This window comes from Onychostruthus taczanowskii, unplaced genomic scaffold (assembly GCF_017590055.1).
Source record: "Onychostruthus taczanowskii isolate IOZ18803 unplaced genomic scaffold, ASM1759005v1 scaffold70, whole genome shotgun sequence".
In the NCBI taxonomy this organism is placed as follows: domain Eukaryota; kingdom Metazoa; phylum Chordata; class Aves; order Passeriformes; family Passeridae; genus Onychostruthus; species Onychostruthus taczanowskii.
The window spans coordinates 2,461,774-2,484,819 of record NW_024504787.1 but is presented as its reverse complement, the minus strand read 5'-3'; the positions used below and the strand labels follow the sequence as shown (position 1 = coordinate 2,484,819).

The 23,046-nt window shown below is 42.3% G+C and overlaps 1 protein-coding gene across 46 annotated transcripts in view; it reads left to right on the top strand.

The window, feature by feature from the left end:
- The first annotated feature begins 1,995 nt into the window (after positions 1–1,995).
- Positions 1,996–23,046, top strand: part of CELF4 (CUGBP Elav-like family member 4) — a 671,175-nt gene continuing 650,124 nt past the window's right edge. For all 46 annotated transcript variants that reach the window (XM_041422024.1, XM_041422001.1, XM_041421981.1 and 43 more), the window contains exon 1: positions 1,996–2,427. In XM_041422024.1, the coding sequence (XP_041277958.1) occupies positions 2,148–2,427 (280 nt within the window). In that variant the 5' untranslated portion in view covers positions 1,996–2,147. The remainder of the gene's footprint in view (positions 2,428–23,046) is intronic.

Here is a 23,046-nt window from a genome sequence, read left to right as displayed (position 1 = left end):
GATCCGATCCACCCCCGCTCCTCTGCTGGCAGGACACGGGAGCACTCTCAGACAGGAGTAGTTGGAATAGCCGAGCCACCTGCAGTGGGGTGATTTTTTTAAGGTTTTTGTTTTTAACGGGAGGCAGAGGGGACGGAGGACCGGGGGGGCGGGGGGGTTGGCAGGACACTGCCTTCCTTCTCTGTTATTAAAACAAAAGCCAAATAAAGTGGAAAGGCGGTAAAGCTTGCTCCTTTCTTTTCTTTGTTCGCTTGTTTGTTTGTTTTTAAAACAGAAATTAAAAAAAAAAAAATCCCGGTCAGTAAAGCAGGCAGGAAGATTGAAATTTTAAACTAATAACCTCCTTCCCCCGCGGCTGCCCCTTCCGTCGGCAGCCACACGTGTGTGCTACCTGCGCTCCCGGGGGACGGGCGGCCGGGGGGTCCCGCTCCCAGCCCGTCCCCCCTTGCCTAACTCCCCGGGGCCTCCTCCGCCGCCTCCGCCGCGGGGCTCCGCCGGCGGCGCCGGGAACAATGGCCGGGGCCCCGCGGGGCCGGGGCGGCGGGGGCTGCGGACAGCCCCGGGGCGAGCGGCGAGAGCCGGGCGGCGAGCGGCTGCAGCCCGCCCGGCAGGAGAGAGGGGGTTCAGGCCAGGTAACTCGCAGGCTGCTCCCGGCTCGCCTGCTGGTGTTCCTCCGAGCTTCATCCCCGCACGGCTAGCACGGGAAGCGGGAGAACCGGAGGAGAGGGGAAAGGGGGGAAAAAAGAACAAGGGGGAAATTGCTGTGAGCACACGCAGAGCCGCGTTTCGTTACTGTCCGGATTACTGTTATTATTATTTGGGGGACAAGGGGGAGTTGTGTCCTTAATCCGAGGCTCCCTGCCCTCCCCACCCCCAGATGCTATGAACGAAGAGCTGATTTCGTCTCCACCATACAGTACACTTTGTCTAGAGAGCATTGTTCGGACAAGCAACTCCAGATCACTGATGACTACAACATACGATTTATGTTTCCATCAGAGACAGACAAAATATCCTGATGGCTTGAAAGTCGGGCACGAAAACCTTACTTAATCAATCCCTTTCCAATATACACACGCACATACACACATACACACACACAGAGTATAGGAGATAACGCCCGCACTGACTGTACATAACATAAATATCAGCAGCACGAAAATTAACAACAGTCATTTGATATTTTCGACTCTCTTTAAAGCGCTACAATAATATAGTTTGTGCTTTCCTAGTTTGATGTCATCATCAATAACATAACTGATATTTAAAAAAAAAATAACTTAAAGAGCATGCATATTTTTTTAGATGCAACATGAACAGATATAGTAAAGAGAGCTTGTAACATCACAATCACAACAACAACAGCAAAAGCAACCTCTGAGCCGGGGGGTTCGTCCGTATCTGAACTGCTTTTTATTATCATTTGCGAAATTAGAATAAGAGTAAATAATAAGAGCATCATCATAACAGAAAGAAGTCAGAACACCTTGGGTTTGGGTTTTTTTTCCCCCTCTCAAATAAAAAGGCAGATTTCCCGATGATCACTGAAATTATAACGACAGCGATTGATCGGAGGGCTTGCAAAGGAAAAGGAAAAAAAATCATCATCATTGGTCCTAAAAACGCAACCGTTCCCCTTTGCTCACTTGGCACAATAGAAATTGACTGTCTCTCAAAGAGCCATGCGCCTAGTGCTATTTATAGCCAGGGGCTGTGTTGGAAGATACCATTAAGCCTCTGCCGGGCAGACAGACAGGGGGGTGGTTGGATAGGAGGAGGGGGTTTAGCCAGAGTAGAGGCAAAAGCAATCCCCCACCCCTAGCCTTCCTTCCCCGTACACACACACATCCACACACTCACACCCCACCCCCTAGTCTGGCTGGGAATTTGAACCGATCCAGCCTGTTTAAACGGAAAGGACACAGATCTTCAATGTAAAAAAAAAATCAGATCAGACCCAGAGAGAGAGAGAGAGAGAGAGAGAGAGAGACAGAGAGGGGGGAGTGTGTGTGTGTGTGAGTGTGTGTGTGTGTGTGTGTGAAAGAGGGAGAGGGAGCGAGAGAGCGAGAGAGAGGGAGAGAGAGAGGGAGAGAGAGGGAGGGAGAGAGAAAAGAAGAGGGGGAAAAAAAGGAAAGAAGATTTTCTCTATGTATATAAAGATGGCCACGTTAGCAAACGGACAACCAGACAATACCAGCCTGAGTAGCAATCACAGCAACCCCAGCACCAACGGGCATATGAACGGATTAAACCATAGTCCCGGAAACCCATCCACCATCCCAATGAAGGACCACGATGCCATTAAGCTCTTTATTGGGCAGATCCCCCGTAACCTGGACGAGAAAGACCTCAAACCGCTCTTCGAGGAGTTCGGGAAGATCTATGAACTGACGGTGCTGAAGGACAGGTTCACTGGCATGCACAAAGGTGAGTTACCTCCTGAACTTTCCCGGGAGAGATCGGGAGAGAAAGGCAGGCTCCCTCTCTCTCCCTGGTTCTCTCTTTCTCTCTCTCTCTCTTTCCTTTCGATTTCATTTCATTTTATTTCATTTTTGGTTGGCCCGGGGGCGGAGGCGGCAGGCTGGGGGGGCAGGGAAAGAAATAATAGACCCATCCTGGGAAGAGAAGAGCGAGAGTCAGGGCAGGGAGTCAGCTCCGTTTGGCTTATTTATTAGTATTTTTATTTCTTTCCCCGCTTTTTTGGGGGCTGAGAGGCTGTTCCCGGGGAGCGCCGGGCGAGCGGCGGCGCGGGAGCGGGGCCGGCGGCAGCTGTCCGCGGTGCTGAAGCCGGAGCGGGTGCTCTCTATTTACCTTCGGGAGCCGCTCTTCCTCAGCCCAGGGGTGTGTGTGTGTCCGTCTGTCTGTCCCTGGGTTTGCTGGCAACCCCCGATTTTACAGCTGTTCTGTATCTGGCACCGGCGGCTTTTTCTTTTTTTCTTTTTTTTTTCTTTTTTTTTTTTTTCCTTAATATTTTGGTAGTTTTTTATTTTTACTGTTGTCACATTTATTATTTGTAGTCCCCTACAAAGCAAGAAGTGGAGGAGAGTGAGTTGCTCCGGGGGGACTGTTTCATTTTGGCTCTATTCAACACGGGAACAGGGATATAAACAATAATAAAGAAGCCCATCTCAAGCGGGGCAGGGGTGCGTGCACAAAATCATGGTATGTGTGCTTGTGTGGGAGAAGGCAAGACAGAAAGGACAGGTGGCAGCTTAGTTCCAGAGGGAAGAAGTCTCTGACCAGGCATATTCCAAGCACTACTTTAATGTGCCCAAAGTCCATGCCGGGAACTTTTTAGGTTTTCTCTAAAGGTAGTGGAGATGTACTCCTCACACGATGCCTCACTTGCTCCATCACTGCCGGCTAATTTCCCTGCTCAGCTTAGGCTCTCCGGAGGTGCCTATCAGATTAGATGGTGCTCCGTTTTGGGGGTGGGGGAGGGTGTGTGTGTAGTGGGGAGAAATGCTCAGATCCTCGGGTAGGAAAGTAGGACTCGCAGGGAGGAAGTTGAAGGTAATTTGCATGGTAGCCCCTCTTAGAAACAGAAGAAAACCAGAAGTGATATAAGTCACCTTATTAACTCAGATTCTGTATACATGCGTGTGTGTGTGTGTGTATGTGTGTTCATATTTATTTTTCAAAAAGAAAAGGGAAAAGAAAAAGACTGGGTCAGAAGTGATTGGGGTGTGACTCCAGATTTAGTGCAGCAGGAGAAAGCGTTTTGCACGGGGCCACAGGGAGAGTGGAAGTTGTATCTGTTACAGGACAGCTTCAGTACCAGTGTCTAGTCCAGCTTGGCAGACTCCTGGCAGTGACAGTCACCAGTAATGGCATTACTGGCTTCCCAGCTTTCCAGATGCCTTGGCGAGTTGTAAATCTTGAACTTAACGGCATGTTCAGCAGGCATCTCTTCCCCCTTCCCACTCACTCCCTTCCTTGCTTCCACTCTCAGGAAACGCGAATGAAAATATACCCTGACAGTGCAAAGTACCAGTTTACACAGGCTAGAGAAAATATCCAGGGCTCGGGGACTAGGGACTCAGTCTAAGTTATAGGATATTTCTCCCATCCTTACTTGCCGGTCGCTTCAAACACCCTTCTCATTTTTAAAATGATCAGTGTAGCTCTTTCGAACCTTGCTTTCTTTTCAGACTGTCTTCCTAGAAGCCAGATCAAGATCTGATTTGCATTACTTAAACATGACACCCATACTGTAATAATTATTAATAATACCAATAAAAATAATGGTAAGAATTTCAGGGAAGGAAAGGTCCTGAGAGATTTTGTCTAATAGTGAGAGTAGACACTGAGCTCGTGTGTGTGTGTGTGTGTGTGTGTGTGTGTGTGTGCATGTGTCTGCAAAAAAATATCTAAGGTTTCTGCAAAATAAAAATAACAGCAGTAAAAGCTACACTGAAGAGAATCACTCAACATAGTGTAGAGGAAATCTTTGAGCTAACACTTTGATAAAGTATTTTTTTGGTTGTGGGAGGTTAACTATGATTTGTTGATGAGATTTTATTCTTTTGCTATGTTTTGTCTTAAACCTGAAATTAATCATTCTGTGCGCTAACTTCAATTTCTATTTCACAGATTTGAGTTCCCCCTCTTTCAGTTCAGTTTTGCTTTTACTGTATGGTGTATTCCTAGAGACAAACTCAGGAAGGGGGAGAGAGAGAGAGTGAAGGAGAGAGAGAGAGAGAGAGAGAAAGGAGAGAGAGAGAGGGATCATTTATCTTGCTTGGATGTGTTTAACACATATCCCTGAATTAAGCAAGATACTAACTTCATTTCCCTTCATTTCATTTCTGTTGTAAAGCTGCAACCTAGGAAAAAAGCCAGGTTGAGAGTCTTGTCACCTCATCAAACCAAATTGCATGAGTTCATCTCAAAACAAACAGTCATTTTTAACATGCTATAAGTTTTGGACTTTGGAAAGAAAATTTATGATGATGATTGTTATTTTGCAGGCTAGGGTTTGAGCAAAGCTTCAGTAGACACCGAGTTGCCAGCATTTCAGAGACTGGTTTTATTTAGTACATCCGAGAAGAGTTTGAACTCCTTTCTAGCGATGCCGCTGATTTATTAGCTAATCCTGATAAAAATGTGCCTCTGGCTACCTGGAAAAAAATTACTTTCTTGCCAGTAGTGATTAATTACTATTAAGTCAAAAAGCATGATGGGGCTTTGAAGGATGAGGGTTGTGTTTGGCTTTTTTATTATTATTTTATTCATTTTATTTCATTTCTAATCTATTTTTTTCTCTCTTCCCTTCTCTAAATGCAGTCATGTGAAGCATTGTATTCACTCAGATGTCCTTATTTTGGCTTTGCTTTGCAGGCGTAGGTGAAGAATTGCATAAAGATAGTCCAACTTGGCTCACAGGGGTAGGTTGGCAATACAAAACCCCAAGATGCTTTCCATAAGAGATGCATAATGCTTATACATTAATTGATCCATCACTCTCAGTTGATTTCATTCCTAATTCAGGGGATGAGGCTGTGGCAGTGGTACACCCTGAAGGGTTAATAGTAGGCTGTAGTTTATTTAAGTGTGTGGAGAGCAAACCTTGGGTGTAGAGAGGGAGAAGGTGGGACTGTTCTGGGAGGAGGGAAGAGAGAGGAATTAGCTTAAAGTGAAAAAAACAGCAACCGGAGTAATTTCAGGTGTAAATCCATTGAAACGAGATCAGAGGATGTGTATTCTTGAAAATATTTTGAAGATCTCCTATTGCTGCACCCCTGTATAGCAGGAGGAAATTGAAAATTAAGAACCTAAAGTACATTACTATGCCCACCTCCAAGAAAAAACTATCACAAAAGGAGAGTGAAGTCCCAGGTTCTCTCATCAGCAGCTCTGGCTGATACCAGTACAGGCACCAGAAAAGAGACAGGGGATTATGATTCTCTTGCAGATACACAAAGAGAGAAAGGGTACGGGGGAAGCAGCATGTGGGGGAAGGCGGGAAAGGCTTGCCAGATCCCTGAGAAAATAAGCTTTCATGGCACGAGCGTAGCTGCTGCATATTTCCCCCATCCTTGCTTTTCTCCACACGGGGCAGGAACAGGCTCCTGCTCTGGTACTTTGCTGAAGGGTTGGGAACAGGCTGTGTGCTGAGATCCACGGGTAGAAATCTACCGGGGCTGAGCTGACCCACCCACATGCTCACACATACGCACACACACATGCACTCAGTTAACTAATCACACTTTAACAATTTAGCAAGACATTCATTCATAACTTCCCCCCATCTTATCTAGCTGTGGAGTATGCTTAAAGGCTGAGTTACTGGGAGATATAAAGGTTAGTGCTCTCAGGACAGCCATATTATAATGCATTATCTTTGAAGTCATTTAAGGCCAATTTAAGTGGTATTTAGTATAATATTTATGAATTAATGTTATCTAAATATAGGACTGTCCCCATAGGTTTAAACACTCTTCTCTACTGAAGCTTGCTTGTACCCAAGGCCTGGGAAATGTTTTAATTTAAAACACACAGGTCTCCATAATATTCTATTTAGGAAGTCAGAAGAAATCAGCATTCCACACTTAACTGAGATTTACTGAAACACATGCGGGTGAATGCACTTAAAGTGCGGAGATAGTGTGCACTGGAAAAGCAGGAGACTTGCATGGACTTGAGACCAACAGCGCTCTTTCAACCCTTATTTAGGGGTGGGAAAAGCACAAATCCCCCAAAACCTTCTTGAAATCCACTGTTGCAGTCCCGTGGTTAGGGTATTTTTCCTACCTGCCCCAAACCTCAGTCTGTAAGCATTCAATGCAGATAGAAAAATGCAGAATGAAGAGAATACTTTAGTTCTTTTACAGCTTTACCTTCTTAAAAGTACAAATATTTTTGAAATGTAAGACACCTCTGGGGTAGAAAAACAAGGCTTCCATTCATTATATTCTTTTCTGTTTGATTATAAAGATAGATGATAGAAAAATTAAAACCTTGTTAAGTTTAAGGATGTTTACAAAGATTTTGGATATGTCAGAAATTCAAATGCGCAATGAAAATGAACATTCAGTTAATAAGATGTGTATGTTTATATGCAGAAAAGTATAGATTTGTGTGTGTATACATACAGAAAAAGAGATGTGTACACATTCATGTGTACAGCCTTTGGGAAATGGAAATTTAGTTGAAAAGAAGCACAACGCAATACAGGTGCTGAATAAACTCCTCCATAATTGAAACATAAGACTTGCCTGTCTGAAAGCAACATATACAGCATTTAGTATGGTAGTAAACCAAACAAGTTTTAGGGAGGTAAAGAACAAACAAACTGGAATAAAACAGAGGAGACTTCAAGCCTTAGGTCTAAAGAACAACCCCTTAAAACAATCACAATGTGATTTGATAGTTTGATGGAAGAGAGGAAAAAAGCAACCCCCTGCTCATTAAAATCTCCTGTATGTATGAGCATCTATGTGTTTTGATAATGTCAAACAGATAGCCCAGATTGCTCCATGAATTAGAAGGGTACATGTTAACTCTTTTTTTCCAGGGGTCTGGACATGGATTCTGGTTTCTAAAAGCAGCTGCATCCAGTTATGATGCTGTTGTTATGGTTGTGTCAGCATTTCCAATACAAACTCTAATTTTCTGGGATCTCTTGCTTGCCTGTCAAGTTTTGCACTGAAAGCTGTTCCTCAGCTAGTCCCACAACCATATGAAGTAATCATCCTTACAATATGGATTTATTTAAAAGTTACGTTAGTGTGGAAAAAAAGAAAGAACGTAAAGTTTGTGTGTCCACAGCTTTTGTTTCTTCTCTTACATTTTTCCAGTTTAGACTTACATTTCTTACACTTTTACAGATTACAATTGCTTCTGTCCCTCAATACCTACATATACTGGTGCCTTTGAGCATTTTATGGAATAGAAAAGGGTACTTTTTATCCTTAAAAAAATAAATTAAGAACAACCAAATTTTACAGTATTTATTTGTCTCTACCAAGGCTTTAATTAAGGGGTGAATCAGAAACTCACTAATTTCTGCAAGAAACAATAGGAATGGGGGCAGTTTGGTTAAATTTATGTCTTTTTTCCCCTGTATTGAGCCAGAAAAAAATCAGAAATTTCAGCACTGAAGTAGAGGGAAAAATTGAGGATCCTTGTCACCTTGCATGAGAAGTGTGGTTCATCTGGTCCTGTATCCCGCATTTGCTAGTGGCCAGTGCCACCGGCAGGGCTTTCTTCAGCAGAGAATCCAAATTGCATAGCATAATAAAAGCCAAGCAGCTGATGGAATAGTCTTTTGAAGGAGATTGTCAGAAAGCACCTGGAAATTTTTTTCTGGGTAAAGAGTGAGTGAGATTGTGGAAAGTGTTTTGTGCTCAACCGAAAAGCGGTTTGAAAAGCGGTTCGTACCTGTCAGGGAGGGAAGGCAGAGAACTCTCTGTCCATTGTGGACAAGATCGAGGGACAGAAGGGTGATCAAGGAGGGTCTCCTCCAGCCTTAGGAGCTGGAAGTATGCAGCCACAATTTTCAGTAAGACATCAGGGTGTTTTTTATCATGCATACCCTGCGTGCATGCATACCAGCCAGCCGCACTGACCCGACAGACCATAACGACACTAAAGGAGCTGTTACTGTCCCTCCCGTCAATCAAGTGTGAACTGAGGTGGTTGTATGTGACAGGCAGTAATGGTTCCAAGGGAGAAAAAGTGGGGGAGATGATCTAGGCTGTTAGACCTCGTACCTGCATTTAAAATAGAGAGAAAGCATCAGATGCCCAAAGACCCATGCAGGTGTTGGCTCTAGCCTCAAAGTAATATTCCAAAAAAGCAGGGGGCTGCAGAGCTCAACATGACCTGTCCATCAAGCACTGTGTGGTTTCTGCCCCATAAGACTTTGCACTAAGCAAGTGAGGTGCTAAGCTGAATCCTGACTTTAATAAATAGCTGGTGCTTCATTAATCCCTGCGTCACCTTTACTTCAGGAGCAAAAGCCTTTACCTGCTTGCTGGACAGAGCGCAGTGAGATTTCTGCCATCGCTTAAGTGGCTTCATGTTTGGAAATCCTGCTGCAGGTTTGCACTTACTCAGTGTTTCATATTCCCTTTAAAATTCTGGATTTTGGGTTTACATAGCAAACCTCAATACTTGCAGCTAATGCTGCTAATTTCTGTGTTTGCTGGCTTGTCCCTTAACTTAGCTTTACTTCTGTAAGTGAAACTAAAACTAAAACAAAGCTAAGGAACCGACAAAAGCCTGATCTCTGCCACATTTCTCACTCACTTAAATGCTCCACTGACGCTTGTATGACTGTTGCCGGGGTTTGTCATGGTGGACTGACCCTTATGCATTAAAATCTGCTGCAGAAAAAGGGAAAAATATTAACCATGGTGAGTAAAAGTAATGGTTTTCTTCCACCATTGCTCCACTTACTGAGCTGGGGTATGTATTACAAGGGTCCCTCTTTCCCTCTGCCTTCCAGGGAGCCGTGATCGCATTTTGGGGATCTCGGGATCTACTGAGTCACTTTATCTGCGCTGCATCTCTTGGTGTGGTCTGGAGTCAGGATGCCACCACAGAGATTGCGTTTTTTTGCTTTTGTCACTGTGAGCCACAGCCTGAATGCACATACAGGTGAATGCAGCTTTTAATGTGCATTCATTATATCCAACTGACATCCCCTTGAAGGAAGAGCGGGCTTATTATTGTCGCTCCTTAAAATAAAGACGGATGAGAGCTCTAAACCTCTCAAATAAAGTGCCTGACCATACGTAGTAGCTAAAAATAAATCATATACGGCCATCTATTCCATGTAAATGAATGGCAAGACATATAGATATAGACATTGTGTTAAGTTTGTCAAGCAGAAGCAGCCAAAAATATTGATCAAGGCAAGGGGGAAAAATTGATAATGAACTGGACTCCAAGAAGACTTTAATTGACAGTGACTTCTGTGAACCAGCTTTGGACAGTATATATAAACTGACCACGATGTAACTTTATTGCAATGCACTCTCCTGTAATTAATTGTCACCTTTGTTAAGACTGACTACAGATCAAAGGTTTAAAGATACTTAACAGGTTCTTAGTAACAAACCCTTCAGATGCATTAGAAATATCCGACAGTTCAGCCAATGAGGCATGCAGATTTCGATCTACCTCACCCTTATCTGTTTATTTCTCCCTCCTTTGTTGAACATGTAAAGTCATTGTTTAACATTAACTATTTAATAGATTGCTTCACTGGCAATTTTAATGTCTCCAGGGATATGTGGTTGTGGTTATGGGGACCTTCATTGTAAGGTCTCAAAGTATTTTGCAAACAGAAAGTTGTTTATGGTTTGGTAGACTAAGGTGTAGTGCAGACACAGTTTGCAGTGCAGACTATTCTTATCCCTTTACATGGCTAAGGTGTTTAATTTCCTTATTTAAACCCAGAAAACATAAAGAGAACATAAAAACCTAAAAAAACCACCATACACAAAAAGTGTAGCTGAGAATGAACTTTTATGGGAAAACTGCATATGCAGAGAGATAGAAGTGTGCCTGACGTTTGCACATCACACACATGCAACTATTTATTTTATGTGCATGTAAATGAAAACATATATTCAGTACAGACAGGATTATATAGGTTTCTAAATAATTCCTTTCTGAAAGACAGTACAGAGAACATATTGTTATGTGAAAGTGGCAGGTGACTTAAGAAGGTATTCCTGGAATTATGTGCAGAGTTTAATATGATACGTAACCATTTGCTCATTATACTATTTTAATGATACAGTCACACTTAATTAATTCATCTCTGCTTTATTTGTACATTGCATCTGAGCCTGAAAAATATTTTAGAGACTACCAGGCTGCCTTCGCAGTGCACCGGGGCAGATGACTCTGGACATGAAGCTTCTTCAAACAGAATAAAAATGGAGCTTTGCAGACAGAGTTGGTCCGATGAGATCTGACTGCATATTTGGCCTGTTTCTAATGCAAATGCCTGTGTATATACTACACAGGGACTGTGTATGCATGCATGTATCGAAAAGGCAGACTTATATTTGCACATAGTTCCTCTCCTTTCCAGTCCCTAAGGATAGATTCGCATCACATAATATGCATCACTCACTGCAAACACACACAAATATCTTTGTCGGACTCGGTAGCTTCTTGCAGGTGGATGTATAAAGCAACATCAGCCTAATAATATCCCTATAAAACAGCGCTTCCTTCCTAGGATCGAGAGGGATGAAGGTTGTCAGAAGATCAAAAGATATATCACAGCGTGCTTGTAGAAATCCCCTGATTATGTTTCCTCTCTATAATGCTCTAATTCACTATTTGATCAATTGTAAAAGGGCCAATGCTTTAGGAGGGAAAAAAAAGGTATTAGGTTACTAGATGCTTCAGGGTGAGTGAAAATCACACCTAAAATTATATGTAGCAATACAGTAATGAACTTATCAATACTTCTTTAAAGAATCTGACAGCCCTATATGAGAGATTCAGTTCTGTGAGCAAAGGTCACAATATAGGTATTGCTTATTAAGACTATCGATAGCCTAGTTGACCAATCTAACCAGAGACTGTATAATGTACCTGCTGTTAACAGGCGAGGAGGAGAACTATGAAGAATTTACAGAATTGCCCACATGTAATATTAATAATATTGATTGATTCTAATAATATAATAAGGTAAAGATGCACTTCTTTGAAATGGTGCATGGAGGAAGCAGGGGGAGAGTGAAATACCTTTGCTGAACAGATTGAATTTGTTTGCACTTCTCTAGAAGTTAACCTAGAGAAAATTCTGTTTTCTCACCTAGGCTCTTTTTCCTGCTCATTATTTCACTAAACACAGACAGAAACCAGATTCGCTTTTCTGTATGTTCGGGTCTTGGTCCGACAGGTGCACATAAGCCAGGGACCTGAGAAACTTCTAGCAGCGAGGAGCATTTTGGTCAGCAACTTCAGCCCCCGTCAAAATAGGATTAATCCTAGAGAGATTTTCAACACAGAATTGCAATGAAAGTGTTGCCTTTTTTTTCTCCCACACCTTTATCAGCATTTAAGGGATGGGGGGAAAAACATGGCGGAAATAACATATGTTCAGCACTGTGTAAAATCTATAATTGATAAGAAAGGACTTTGCAGAGCAGCCACACACCTGCCCCAAAGCCTGCTGAAGCCCAGGAAAAGCTCTACCTTGCCTGCAGCAGTGTTTGGATTGGGCCCGAAGTTACGGGCAGCTCTGCAAGATGCCGCTGGTTGAAGCAGGAGCGGCCGATCACACGCGATGTGACTGACTTAAGGTTGTTACTCACCTAAGCCCAGACACACAGACCTGGCTCCATCCGAATTTCCTAACTACTCCCTCTGCAACAATAGGCTGCCTTGCCTAGGTAAGCTAGTTCACTCCTTCTGCTCTACCATTCAGCTTCAACCGTTCTTGTTCCAGTGTCTATACGGTACTTTTAAGAAGGTTCACATTTCATTACACCTTTTTTTTTTTTTTTCAGTTTATGGGGCAAGTGTTTTTCTTTTGTGAGCATTTAATTGCTTTTAAAAGCGATTTATTTGATCGTATTCCATCTTCAATAATACATGGATGAGAATGCAATTTTTCACCCTCTTTTATAAAGACATATTGTTATTCAATTATGCTATTCTGTGGTCTTTGTTCAGTTTTGTGCATTCAGAGGGAGCTTGGTTACTTTTTTACTTCGCTTTCCTTCTTCTTATCTTCTTTTTATTATTATTTATATGGATTTTTTTTTTCTTTTTAGAAAAAGAAATCTCATTCAAGATGCTGGCAATAAATGAGAAAAGTAGGAGTGGAAATGAGGAATGGGCAAGACAACCAACAAAAATCCTTTGGCAAACTCTTTAAAAGCATACCATTGCCTCACGTTTATTTGCAAGAAGGAATACAGCCAATTTTGATACCAAAAAAAGAGTATCTTAGAAATTATTTAACTCCAAGTTTAGTAACTAACAGAAAAGGGAAAAAAAAGAAGTGAGTCAACCCATAGGAACACTGGCAGAAAAGGCATCTAAAGATCTTGCAGGAGACAAGGGTGCCAGAGTGGTGCTAGTTTCTACATTCTGTTAGGGATTTGGAAAAGTTAACAGGGAATTGAACAAACAAATAAAAAAACCAAGGAACATAAGCATTGCCATTCCTTCTGAATATTTGTAATGGCTAATACACCTCAGAGCTTCTCCGTTAAAATTGCTGCCTGTGCCTGCAGCTTCATTCAAAAGAAGGGCATTATCTGGTGGGTGAGGGAGGGCAGTAAGGACGTCTAGGTTCTAATCACAGTGTGGATAATTACTCACCAATACTCTCTGATGGAGTCACTTAAGCTCGGTGCCTTCAGGCCTGAACTGAAACCTGTTGAATCAATGGAAAGATTCCCATTGGCTCTAGTGAGCTATTGATCTTTCATTTCCCCAACTGCAATATTAGGCCAGCAGGATTTTTTTTTTTTTTTTTTTCTTTTTTTTTATGAGGGAGAAGGTAATGGCATACATTTGACATTTTTCTATGTAAAGGTTTTGGTGTGTCTCTGATGGTAAATGTATTATATCAGAGCCCCTTTCAGCGCAGATCCAGAAAACATGCTTTCAAAAAACACTCAGTGGGGGCATGGAAAATTAGCTTTGTTCATTTCACTTGTAAATGCATATTTGTCGCTGCTTTGCTAAGAAAGGGTCAATGACAATTTTGCCAGATTTCTTTGTGTGAGTAGGATTCAGCCCTTGTAATTTCTCTTTACAGGAATGTCATCATTCACTGATTCAGGATCTTGATTTATACTTTTTTTTTCCCCTTCTTTTAGTGAATCACATACATACTCTTCATTGTTATGGCAACTGAGGGAGCTGCAAAGCAAGGATTTGATGAAGGGCTGCATCCCACCTTTCTTCTTTGAGGGCCTGATCCAAACCTATTGTTTGCAACACAGTTTGGATCAAGCTGAAGGTATCTGCCTTCACCGGGTCAGTAAAAAGAGCAAGTTCTCTCTAGACAAGTGTACTCCTGCCCTCAGTACAGGCAGAAGGAATTGGCAGTCGTCACCCATTTGCCGAGCACCGACCCAACACTCTCTGAAGTCAATAGTTATACTCTGACCCAGCCTCACAAACAACAGACAGACACTGTGTGAATCCTTAAGCAGGGATGTGAATATCCCTGACTTTGGCACAGCAAAGTAGTCCAGAATGGAGTTTTCACTGCTGCTACCCAAGGTGTAGGTTGTGGGGAATAAACAGCATCCCACTGTCCTTAAGTATCTAGCCACAAAAAATTTAATTTAGCAATGTTTTCATCAAAGAGGAGGGTTTCAGGTGATCACCTACAGCAAAGATCTGACAAACAAATTAATCAGGCTCCTTGTGGTTTTTTTTTTAATTTTTTCAGTTGTAGTTTTAGTTCGTTCATCAGTAGCTATGTACATGGGATTCTTTTCTTTGTTTGTTTGGAGTCTTTTTTGGTGTTTCCATCCCATCTGTGCTCATGTGTTTTATGAAATAAATGAAGGAGTTGGAGTGTGCATGCAGTTATGTGTGGAGTCGATTATCTAACCCCTAGTCTATTTGAAATCATCACAGTGCACTCAAGTCAATGATATTCTGTCAAAGGTGGAGAGGAAGCCTGCGTGCAGTGTAAGTGCGTGAACATGATGCTGTTTGATTGCCTGAAATCCAACTAAGTCTCAGTTTCAAAGGCCTGGGGGCAGCAGAGAAAGTATTTGTTTGTTTAATTATTTATATATTTACTCAGCTTTACTGACAGTGTTTGCAGATGGGGGAAAAAAAAGAAAAAAAAATGAAGTTGGGTTCTTGTTTGGAGGGGAATGTGTATTGTATTAGCCTCAATCTGTTCTCCCTTATAACAGCTGCTTTGTGCTGTTAAATGGTCATTTATTACTGACCGGCTCATTGAAAAAGGCCAGAGAAGTGCTGGTAGAATTAGTTTTCACAAGTTTATTCATAAAAGGAGTTGCACAATAGGTGTGTCATTCCCATCTTTTCCTCTGCACCGATCCAGGGACAGGACTTCTGGCAGCAGCTTCTTAATTCAAAAAGATATAGTTGAGCCACCAGCAAACCAGATGAGCCTGCTGTGACAAAAGATACAGGTCGACTGCCGGGAGAGCAGCTCGCTCCCCCGGCTCAGGCCTCTGTCCTTGGCCCCTGCCTTTGCTGCTCAAGTGCAGCACCCAGGCTTTCGCTCACTGGGCTTGCATCCAAGACCAGCTCTTCATCCTGGCTTCCCAGCCTTCCTAGCCTGGTTGCAAGTACAGGTGTGGGTGTGTGGACCACAGTCTTAGATCCCATCCAAGATTGCATCCCTTCCCCAGGTGCCACTCCAGGCTTGCTGCCCATTCCCACTTGTCAGCTTACCATGCTCATGAGTCGTTTATTTTCCATAGCCAAGCTACAGATCATTTCCCCCAGCTCTCGCCATCGCTGTTCACATTCCTCTTCCCCTGGTTCAGCTCTGCACCGATGTTCTGCCCTCGCACCGTCCCTTGCAGAAAACACTTCACTGGTTCATGTTGCAAGTCACCACCTGGGTTCCTTCCGACCGTGCTAGCTATCTCTCCTCTCTTTTCTCATCTCCTTCCCTAGCAGGTTTTGGGAAACGGAAACCATGCTGTCCATATTTTCAGAAAGCAAAATAGCCATGGGTAGTAGCCGAAAGACCCACACTCATGAAATATGCAGAAACACAGATACACAGACACATTTCTGTATGTAAACTACTAAGAGAGTAGACAGAAAAATGTTTTTGGTTTTCCTTTTTTTTTCCCCTTTTGAGGTTCAAAGCTCAATGTCGTCTTTCAAAGATTAAAAAAAAAAATAGTGCAGTAAGCATTTAAGTTCACCAAGACAATTGCACCTTTTTATTTTTTAACTTTGCTTGTTTCATTAAATAAGCAGCTGGTTCCTCACACTTGAACAAAGATCCTGCATATGTTTTTCTTTGAATTCTAAAAATTGCGATCTTATTCTTAATGATCCCTGGCAGTCCATTCTGGGACTACACTTCAGCCTCTTGTAAAAAAAAAAAAATTTCTTGATGTTTTGAAACATAACTACCAGAACTTCACTTCCAGAACCTATCTCTAGCAATCCAAAATTAATGTGAGAAGGCAAAATAAGCATCTGATTTGGCGTTGCATCAGAGTCTTCTTCATTCAGAAGTAGGTAGGGATTTCATTCAGAAGTAGAAGGGATTAGGAGCCTGTTTATAGCCCAGTCCTCTTACTAATGTTCCATATCTTACATGATGCCATTCCTAGACCTTGTTCTTCACTAGTTTGCTATGTGTAGAGAGGAATTTGTCCAACTTTGTAAAGAGCTTTGTGTATATTTAAGTCAGAAGTCATGCTGTAACTTTAGCGGTGATGGTCTAAGGTTTTAAATGAGATCAAATTTGTAAGGAGAAGTAATATCTTTTATTAGTCCAGCAGATATAGCTGGGGAAAAAAAAAAAAAAAAAAAAAAAAAAAAGACAGACTTCCTTGTGTACTTGAAAGCTTGTCTATTTTTTTCCAATTGTATCACTCAGTCTAATAAAAGATATTACCTCTCCCAGCAAGGCTTGTCTCATTTGAGGTGTAAAGCATGTAGACTGGTAATTTAGGCCTGTTTTTTGTCTGTCTTGAGGGATTAGACTTTTTCTCACCTAGGTGGACAAGGGGAAAAGCACCCCGGGTTGGTGTTCCTGCCTCTCACTTTCTGTGATCAGCAGCGGTGGCCATCTCATAGGCATTGAGAGGTGCAGAGAAACTCTGACAGTGCCAGTTTTCTGATCCTGGAGATGTCCTTCCTTTTTTACTGTTCTGCTCCCTTCCAAAACACCACATGCCCTCTCCTCACCCCTGTGACTGTGATTTATTTAAAAAATTGCTGCGTGTATGTGTGTGTGCGTATGTGTGTGGGCAACCACACAAACATCCCCAAGCTGCCGAGCAAGCTGATGAGCATTTTCTAATGTATTTAGCAAGTAATAATGCAAACCACAGGCAAAAAGTACAACAAGGACAACAGGTAAAATGCTTAAGCCAGGGAAGACTTTGGAAGGAAGGTATTTTTTCCACAGCGGTGAATAAATTGCAGCCCCCTCCATGGCTGGAAGAAGTGTTTTGATGGGGTTTTATTCTGTTTGTTTGTTTGATTTTGTAAAGTGTTGATGAAAATACTGAGCAGCAGAAAAGAATCCAGAAGCAGATAGCAGGTTTTCAGACACAGCAAAGTCTGACTCGTACGCACAAGGCAGCAGTAGTCAGAGGACAGCTATTACTTATACTTGGCTTTACTACCAGGGAAAGCATTGGATCATCTATTCAGATCAGGATAGTCAGCTATGCCAAAGGTTTAATCAAATATTAAACATGGTCAGTAAACTTAAACCAACGTTAGACATGCAGGAGTTCTGTTCCTTTTCAGGCAAGCACTCTAAGAGAGGAAAGTTTTCTCCTGTCTTTCTCTGATGGAGACCTTTTGCGGCTGGAGGGATTTTTTTCAGATAGGGATCCACCTGGGTGTATGTCTGGATAAGCAGGTGTGCATGTGGGTCTCCAAGTGTGTGTCCCTTACCCTGCCAAGTAGAGACAAAGTTGATTTTTCCCAACAAGCTCCTCTTTCTTACTCAGATAATTTCCTATATGCTGTTAACTGTTCACCCCGTCCATTTCTGTGTCCATCTGTCCCTCTCCAAACATGTTTTTCTCCTGCACTCCCTCTCATAATCTCTTCAAGAGGGCTAGAAAGGTGTGTGCTTGTAGATATGTGTATGTGTGTATTTGCAAACCCGTTCAGGTAAATGTTCATATCTGGCTGCTTATTGATAAATAATACACTTACAAAGCCACATCTGCCTCCTTCTTCTGTGCATTTGGGCTGTATTTACACCCTCCAGCTCTTATTTATTCTGACTGAGGACAGTCAAAGGTAGAACATTTTGCAGGGAGTTATGGTTTACAATGTTACCTCTCCCTTCTATTATTCATTCTCTCTGATTTTTATCTAATCTTTCTTTGATTGTCCTGGTGCAGCTTAAGAGACAAAGTGAATTTTTATTACATCATCAATATAATCTCCAGCTAATCAGCATCTGTGTGCATTACCTTGCCCCCCTTTGGCTTTTCAACTGTGTCCATAAATAATAAGAATAAGGGCCGGTTTTTGTCTGTGTGCGTGTGTTTGTGTGTTGGTATCAGCAAGACAGTCACAGCTGCACTTTTTCATTTCAGCCAGCTTGTTTTAGCAACACTGGACCCAGCTCTCTGCAGATTGTCTTGACTATGGCCCAGATTAATTTCCTGGTGCCTAATGCTTAAATCATGGAAAAAAATCAAAATGGATGAATCCATACACATCTTGCAGCAACTGAACTTTGCTGTTAATTGTACAATATTTCCATGGCATTACAGGCAACATGACCAGTCCCAGTGGAGTGTGAGGTAGCCAGTGTATCCCCCCATACAGACATTTAACCCTTAAATTTTTAGTGAACACTTGCCACTCTTTCTTGGGCAGGAAGATAGTACATTGCATGTCTTTGAACAGGAAGCTCAGTGACCAGATTTTTGGCTTTTGATTGCTGATATTTTTCCACAGCTTGCTGTGTAGCTCTTAGCCTACCACTCAGGTCCACAAATTTTGCAGTGTTGAGCTTCTATACATTTTTTTCTCCTCCTTTTCCAGCTCTGAAAGAACAATGAGAATAATACCTCCCCATAAAGTAAGACTTGTGCCGTACTTTGAAATTCTCATCCTCTACACAGATGCATTGTGAATTTTAAACAGAATCACTCTGCTATCTCTTTAAAATACCCTGATTTGGCAGAGCAAGGCAGTAGCAGTGCCTCTCTGTTAAGCAGGCAGATTTCAGATTGGCTTCCCAGTGGCTTAGGGTGATACTCACATCCGATACACAAACTGTAATGCTTCTGTCCCGTTCTGAAGTGCCAGGATCAGTCCTTTCCAAGTTGTCCAAGACTCCTCGAAAACACCGTGTGAGTGTTCAATTAGATATGACAAAATCTTAAATTAAAAAAGGCTCATACACTTATGGAAAAATTTTAGATTGATATAGCGGAAAGCAGCGAACCCTTTGGGAAAGAGTATGGCTCTCTTCCAGATGTAATGCAGTTATGGTATAGAGCTGTCCATCCAGCAAAGTGTGCACTTAATTCACATTGTGGAAAGCCTCCCAGAACGCAATAGGTTCTTAAAGTTGAGCAGGTGCTTAAATGCTTTTCTGGATCTGTGGAAATCTGTAGTTCAGATGAAATAATTAAGCGTAGGGGTGTTACAGAAGCCAAGTGAAAAGCATAATTCTGTGACTCAGAAATAACACTCCTTCATAGCTGTGACAGAACAGTGAAATAATGAAAGAGGCACTATGTACTTTGAACACCTTGCAGGGTGGATCAGGCTGAGACCACCTCTATATTTCAAAATATTTCCTTTCTGAATTCTTTCTTCATGGACAGATTCTGATTCGATTTGGCTTGGGAATGGGATTTGCTTCAAGCAAACAGAAACACAGAATATTTTCAGTCCTCATCTTCTGTTTTCTTTTTTATAGCAAATCCTTTTCCCTGGCCCTTCTAGTTCCACTCCCTGTTTTGACAAACCAGCTCATTTATCAGATGGGAAAAGAGGAAGGGGGGAATAGGAATATTTTTGGTTGCTTCTGTTTTGCATGATATAATCCCCCTCTCCACTTAACACCTCCGTAAATAGGAGTTCCAATCTGAAATTGGTCACAGTTTATCGAACTCAGGATGAGACCAGATTGGGTCCTGAGTCTCTGTCAGCCATGTAATAAAGAAAAGAGAGTTTTACACTTCAGACAGATAGATTTGACACTTCATATAACGTCTTTTGATTTTTCTGGATCTTTATCCTTTATTATTTTCTTTTTCCTTTTTTTCCTTACTTAAAATTTTGAATGTTTATTTGCATGTGTACTACTAGGTATTTCTCTATTGTTTCATTATTTATTTATGCTCCTTTGAATGTTTTTACACCCTTTCTTGCCCAGCTTTCCCAAACCCAGTGGCTAAATCCCTTGGGCAGGTATGAAACCATGATAATTGCTGGATAAAAGTCTACCTTGAAGGATGAAGAGCATCCCCCATTTAGAACTGTAAGCCATGAAAAAGAACACACCACTTATCTGAATTTGCTGTTCATTCAAGCACTGTTTATGGAGATTTACAGTTCCTTGCCTGCGCAAAGAGCTCTATTGCATAGTGTCTGCTGGAGGATTTTAGGTGGCAGTATTAGCTGCGGTATTAAAAATGCATCGGAAGGCACGGGGTAGGAGATTAGTTGGATAGAAGGACCCATGAATGAAGGGTTAATTGCATTCAAAGAGGCCATCGTATGGAGCAGAAGAGGCAATGGGTTTCTTTTCTTCAAAATTTACTAAATAGCTGGAAACACGGTTTAATGAATTTTAATGGGATCTTTCTGAATCCTATGCATATTGCATCTGCTGACTGTAGGAAGTCAAAGTATTGTTGAAAGGGAGGGTATTGCCCTACTTTAGGTTTCACAGTTCTGTATTTAAAAAAAATATTCTGCAACAAGCACTTTATTCAATATATATTTTTCTCCCTATTTAATTCCTATCCCCCCCCCTCCACTTCAAGTGGAAAAGACTTTCAGAATCTGTGAGCCCTCAATACCATAGATTATTCTACTGTTATGTAACACATGCTTTACATTTATTGAGCCATCTTGTGCTGTCAAGATAAAGGAGGCCTTAGTACTTTCCTTGCTTATGAACCATCGATGAAGACATGGTGATGAATTCTTCTCTTGGTTATATCCATATAAATCTAGAGGAACTGGCTCTTGTGAACTTCTTCTAGGATTACTGTGATATAAATGAGACCGAGATTTGGCCCAGTCTGCTGGGAGAAATAAAGAAGGGAAAGAGTCCGAGTTCTCTTTCTCCCTTCCAAGTGTGCATGGGCTAAGCTGGGATCTCACACCGTACAGCTAATTTCCACAGAAGCTCCAGCAGGGGCAGCAGAAAAGCCAATCTATTTGACTTTGATGCAGCACAAACCAGATGCCCACTCACACTTTTGACAGAATGGGTTTAAAGGAAGCTTTTTCCTATGGAACCTATGGGAGTCAGGGCATGCAGTGAGTTTGTCTCAGAGTAGCTATGTGGATCCAGCACGTATTTTTTACGTCTGTCTTCACTATGTTGAGGTTTCCCATTACCTTGGTAACTTGAATTTTCTCTGTCGCTCATCCTTAAAATGCCAGGCACCCTCTCAGGCAGCTGATAGGATAAGGCTGCCCTACTTTTTATTAACCTGGGGCCCAGTTCTCCTTTGGGGTGCAGAGAGAACTGCTGAGACCCTCAAAACAGAAGCTTTGAGGTTCCCTCGAAGCCAGCAGGAACTGCCAGGGCTTGTCATCTTACAGGATTGTGGGTCTGTGGAAGGAGAAAACTTCACTGTTTTAACTGCAGCAGCATGATCACGATGGCAAAACTTCTGTGTTAGAGATGTCTACCTATATAGAAATGGTCACAGTCCTGTATAAGTACACAGGCATACACGCAAATATAGAAAATGTGAAAGGAAAGAAAAAGCAAGCTGGCATTAGGCATTTTTAAACCAATCTGACTGTGGCCATTCTTCTGGGATATTTTCTGTGGCCAGTTGTTACACTAGCTCTGCAGATCCAGAGGATGTCCCAACACAGGAACCAGGGCTCAAAGCAGAGACAACCTTAGATCTGGATTTGGAGTGAGACAATCCAGACTGAGAACAACAGGAGGACTTTACACCCAGGGTTCTTTAAATAAGAAAGACAGGTATTTAAACACTCTTTGGAGGACTCCAGACAGCACATCTTCCCAGTACGGCGGCGTTGGTGTAGCTTTCCCCCCTTGTGTCCCATCCCTCCCTCATGTGTTTCAGATCTTTCTCTGCTTACAAGCAGGCAATGTGATGCTTGCTTTAATGGCACAGATAAGTTAGCCATGCAGCTCGGAGTGCCAGCCCTAAACCACCTATCCTCCTCCCTTTGATCTGGAATCAAAACAAAAGACGCCGGCATCAAAACGATCCTTTGCCAGGTAACGGTTACTTTGTGCGCATCGCCTTAATTCAGCTGTGAGGAGCTCTCATCTTTGCATCGTGCCCAGATCTCTGCTCATCTTAATACTTTATCAATGTGCCAGAAAGCTGCTTCTATTGTGGATACAGCTGTGCAGAAGCTGTCAGCGCTTTTAAGTAAAGCATTAAACAATACTTCAGGAGACAGAAAATTGTTATTTCCTTACCCCTCCTCCAAATCTTCCCTCTTCCCCTCCCTCTCCAAGCCCAAATCATGAAGCCCTTATTTTTATGTCAGCTTCGTGCTCAAATTATACAACCCAGATGCATTTTCCTTCCCCCCCCACTCCGCCCCAGTGGGACACATTCTCTCTCTAAGGGGTGGAGAAAGAGAGGCATAGGAGTCCTTCTGAGGAGCTGCAGACTAAATGAACCTCATGAGCAAGCTGGCTGTTTTGGTCATGCATTCCCCCTCCATTCCAGGTGAGCTGCTGGAATGAAACCAAAAAAGCCACCCACCTCACCCAGGTCCTTCCAAAGGCACAGCCTCTGTTTCATAGCCCTTTCTAGACTTTTAACACACAGTGTTGTTGAGAGCTGGATGTTAGGAGACATAGTTGTTTTGTTTTTTTTTTTCCAAGCTCAGCTGTTGGTTTACTCTGTAGACGCTGAGCAAGTAATTTCTAGAGAAAAATTAAAACTGTCTGTCACTGGCTTTAGTGCCTACTTGTTTTGTGTGCCTGTTATATGCATGCTTTGGGGAAGGGGGGTCCCTAGCACAATTGGTGTTCCAAGCTGGACACTAAATTCGAGACTGATTTAAAAATTTCAAGATACTTAACTTTTTGGCATTGCCTTTCCAGTTCTTGCTTTACAAAACTGGATTAATAAAATTTCCCATAAAGAACTTTGAGATATTCCAAAATGTTAGCAATTGACAGTCACTTGAAGTATCAGGGATCAGACATTGTTGGGC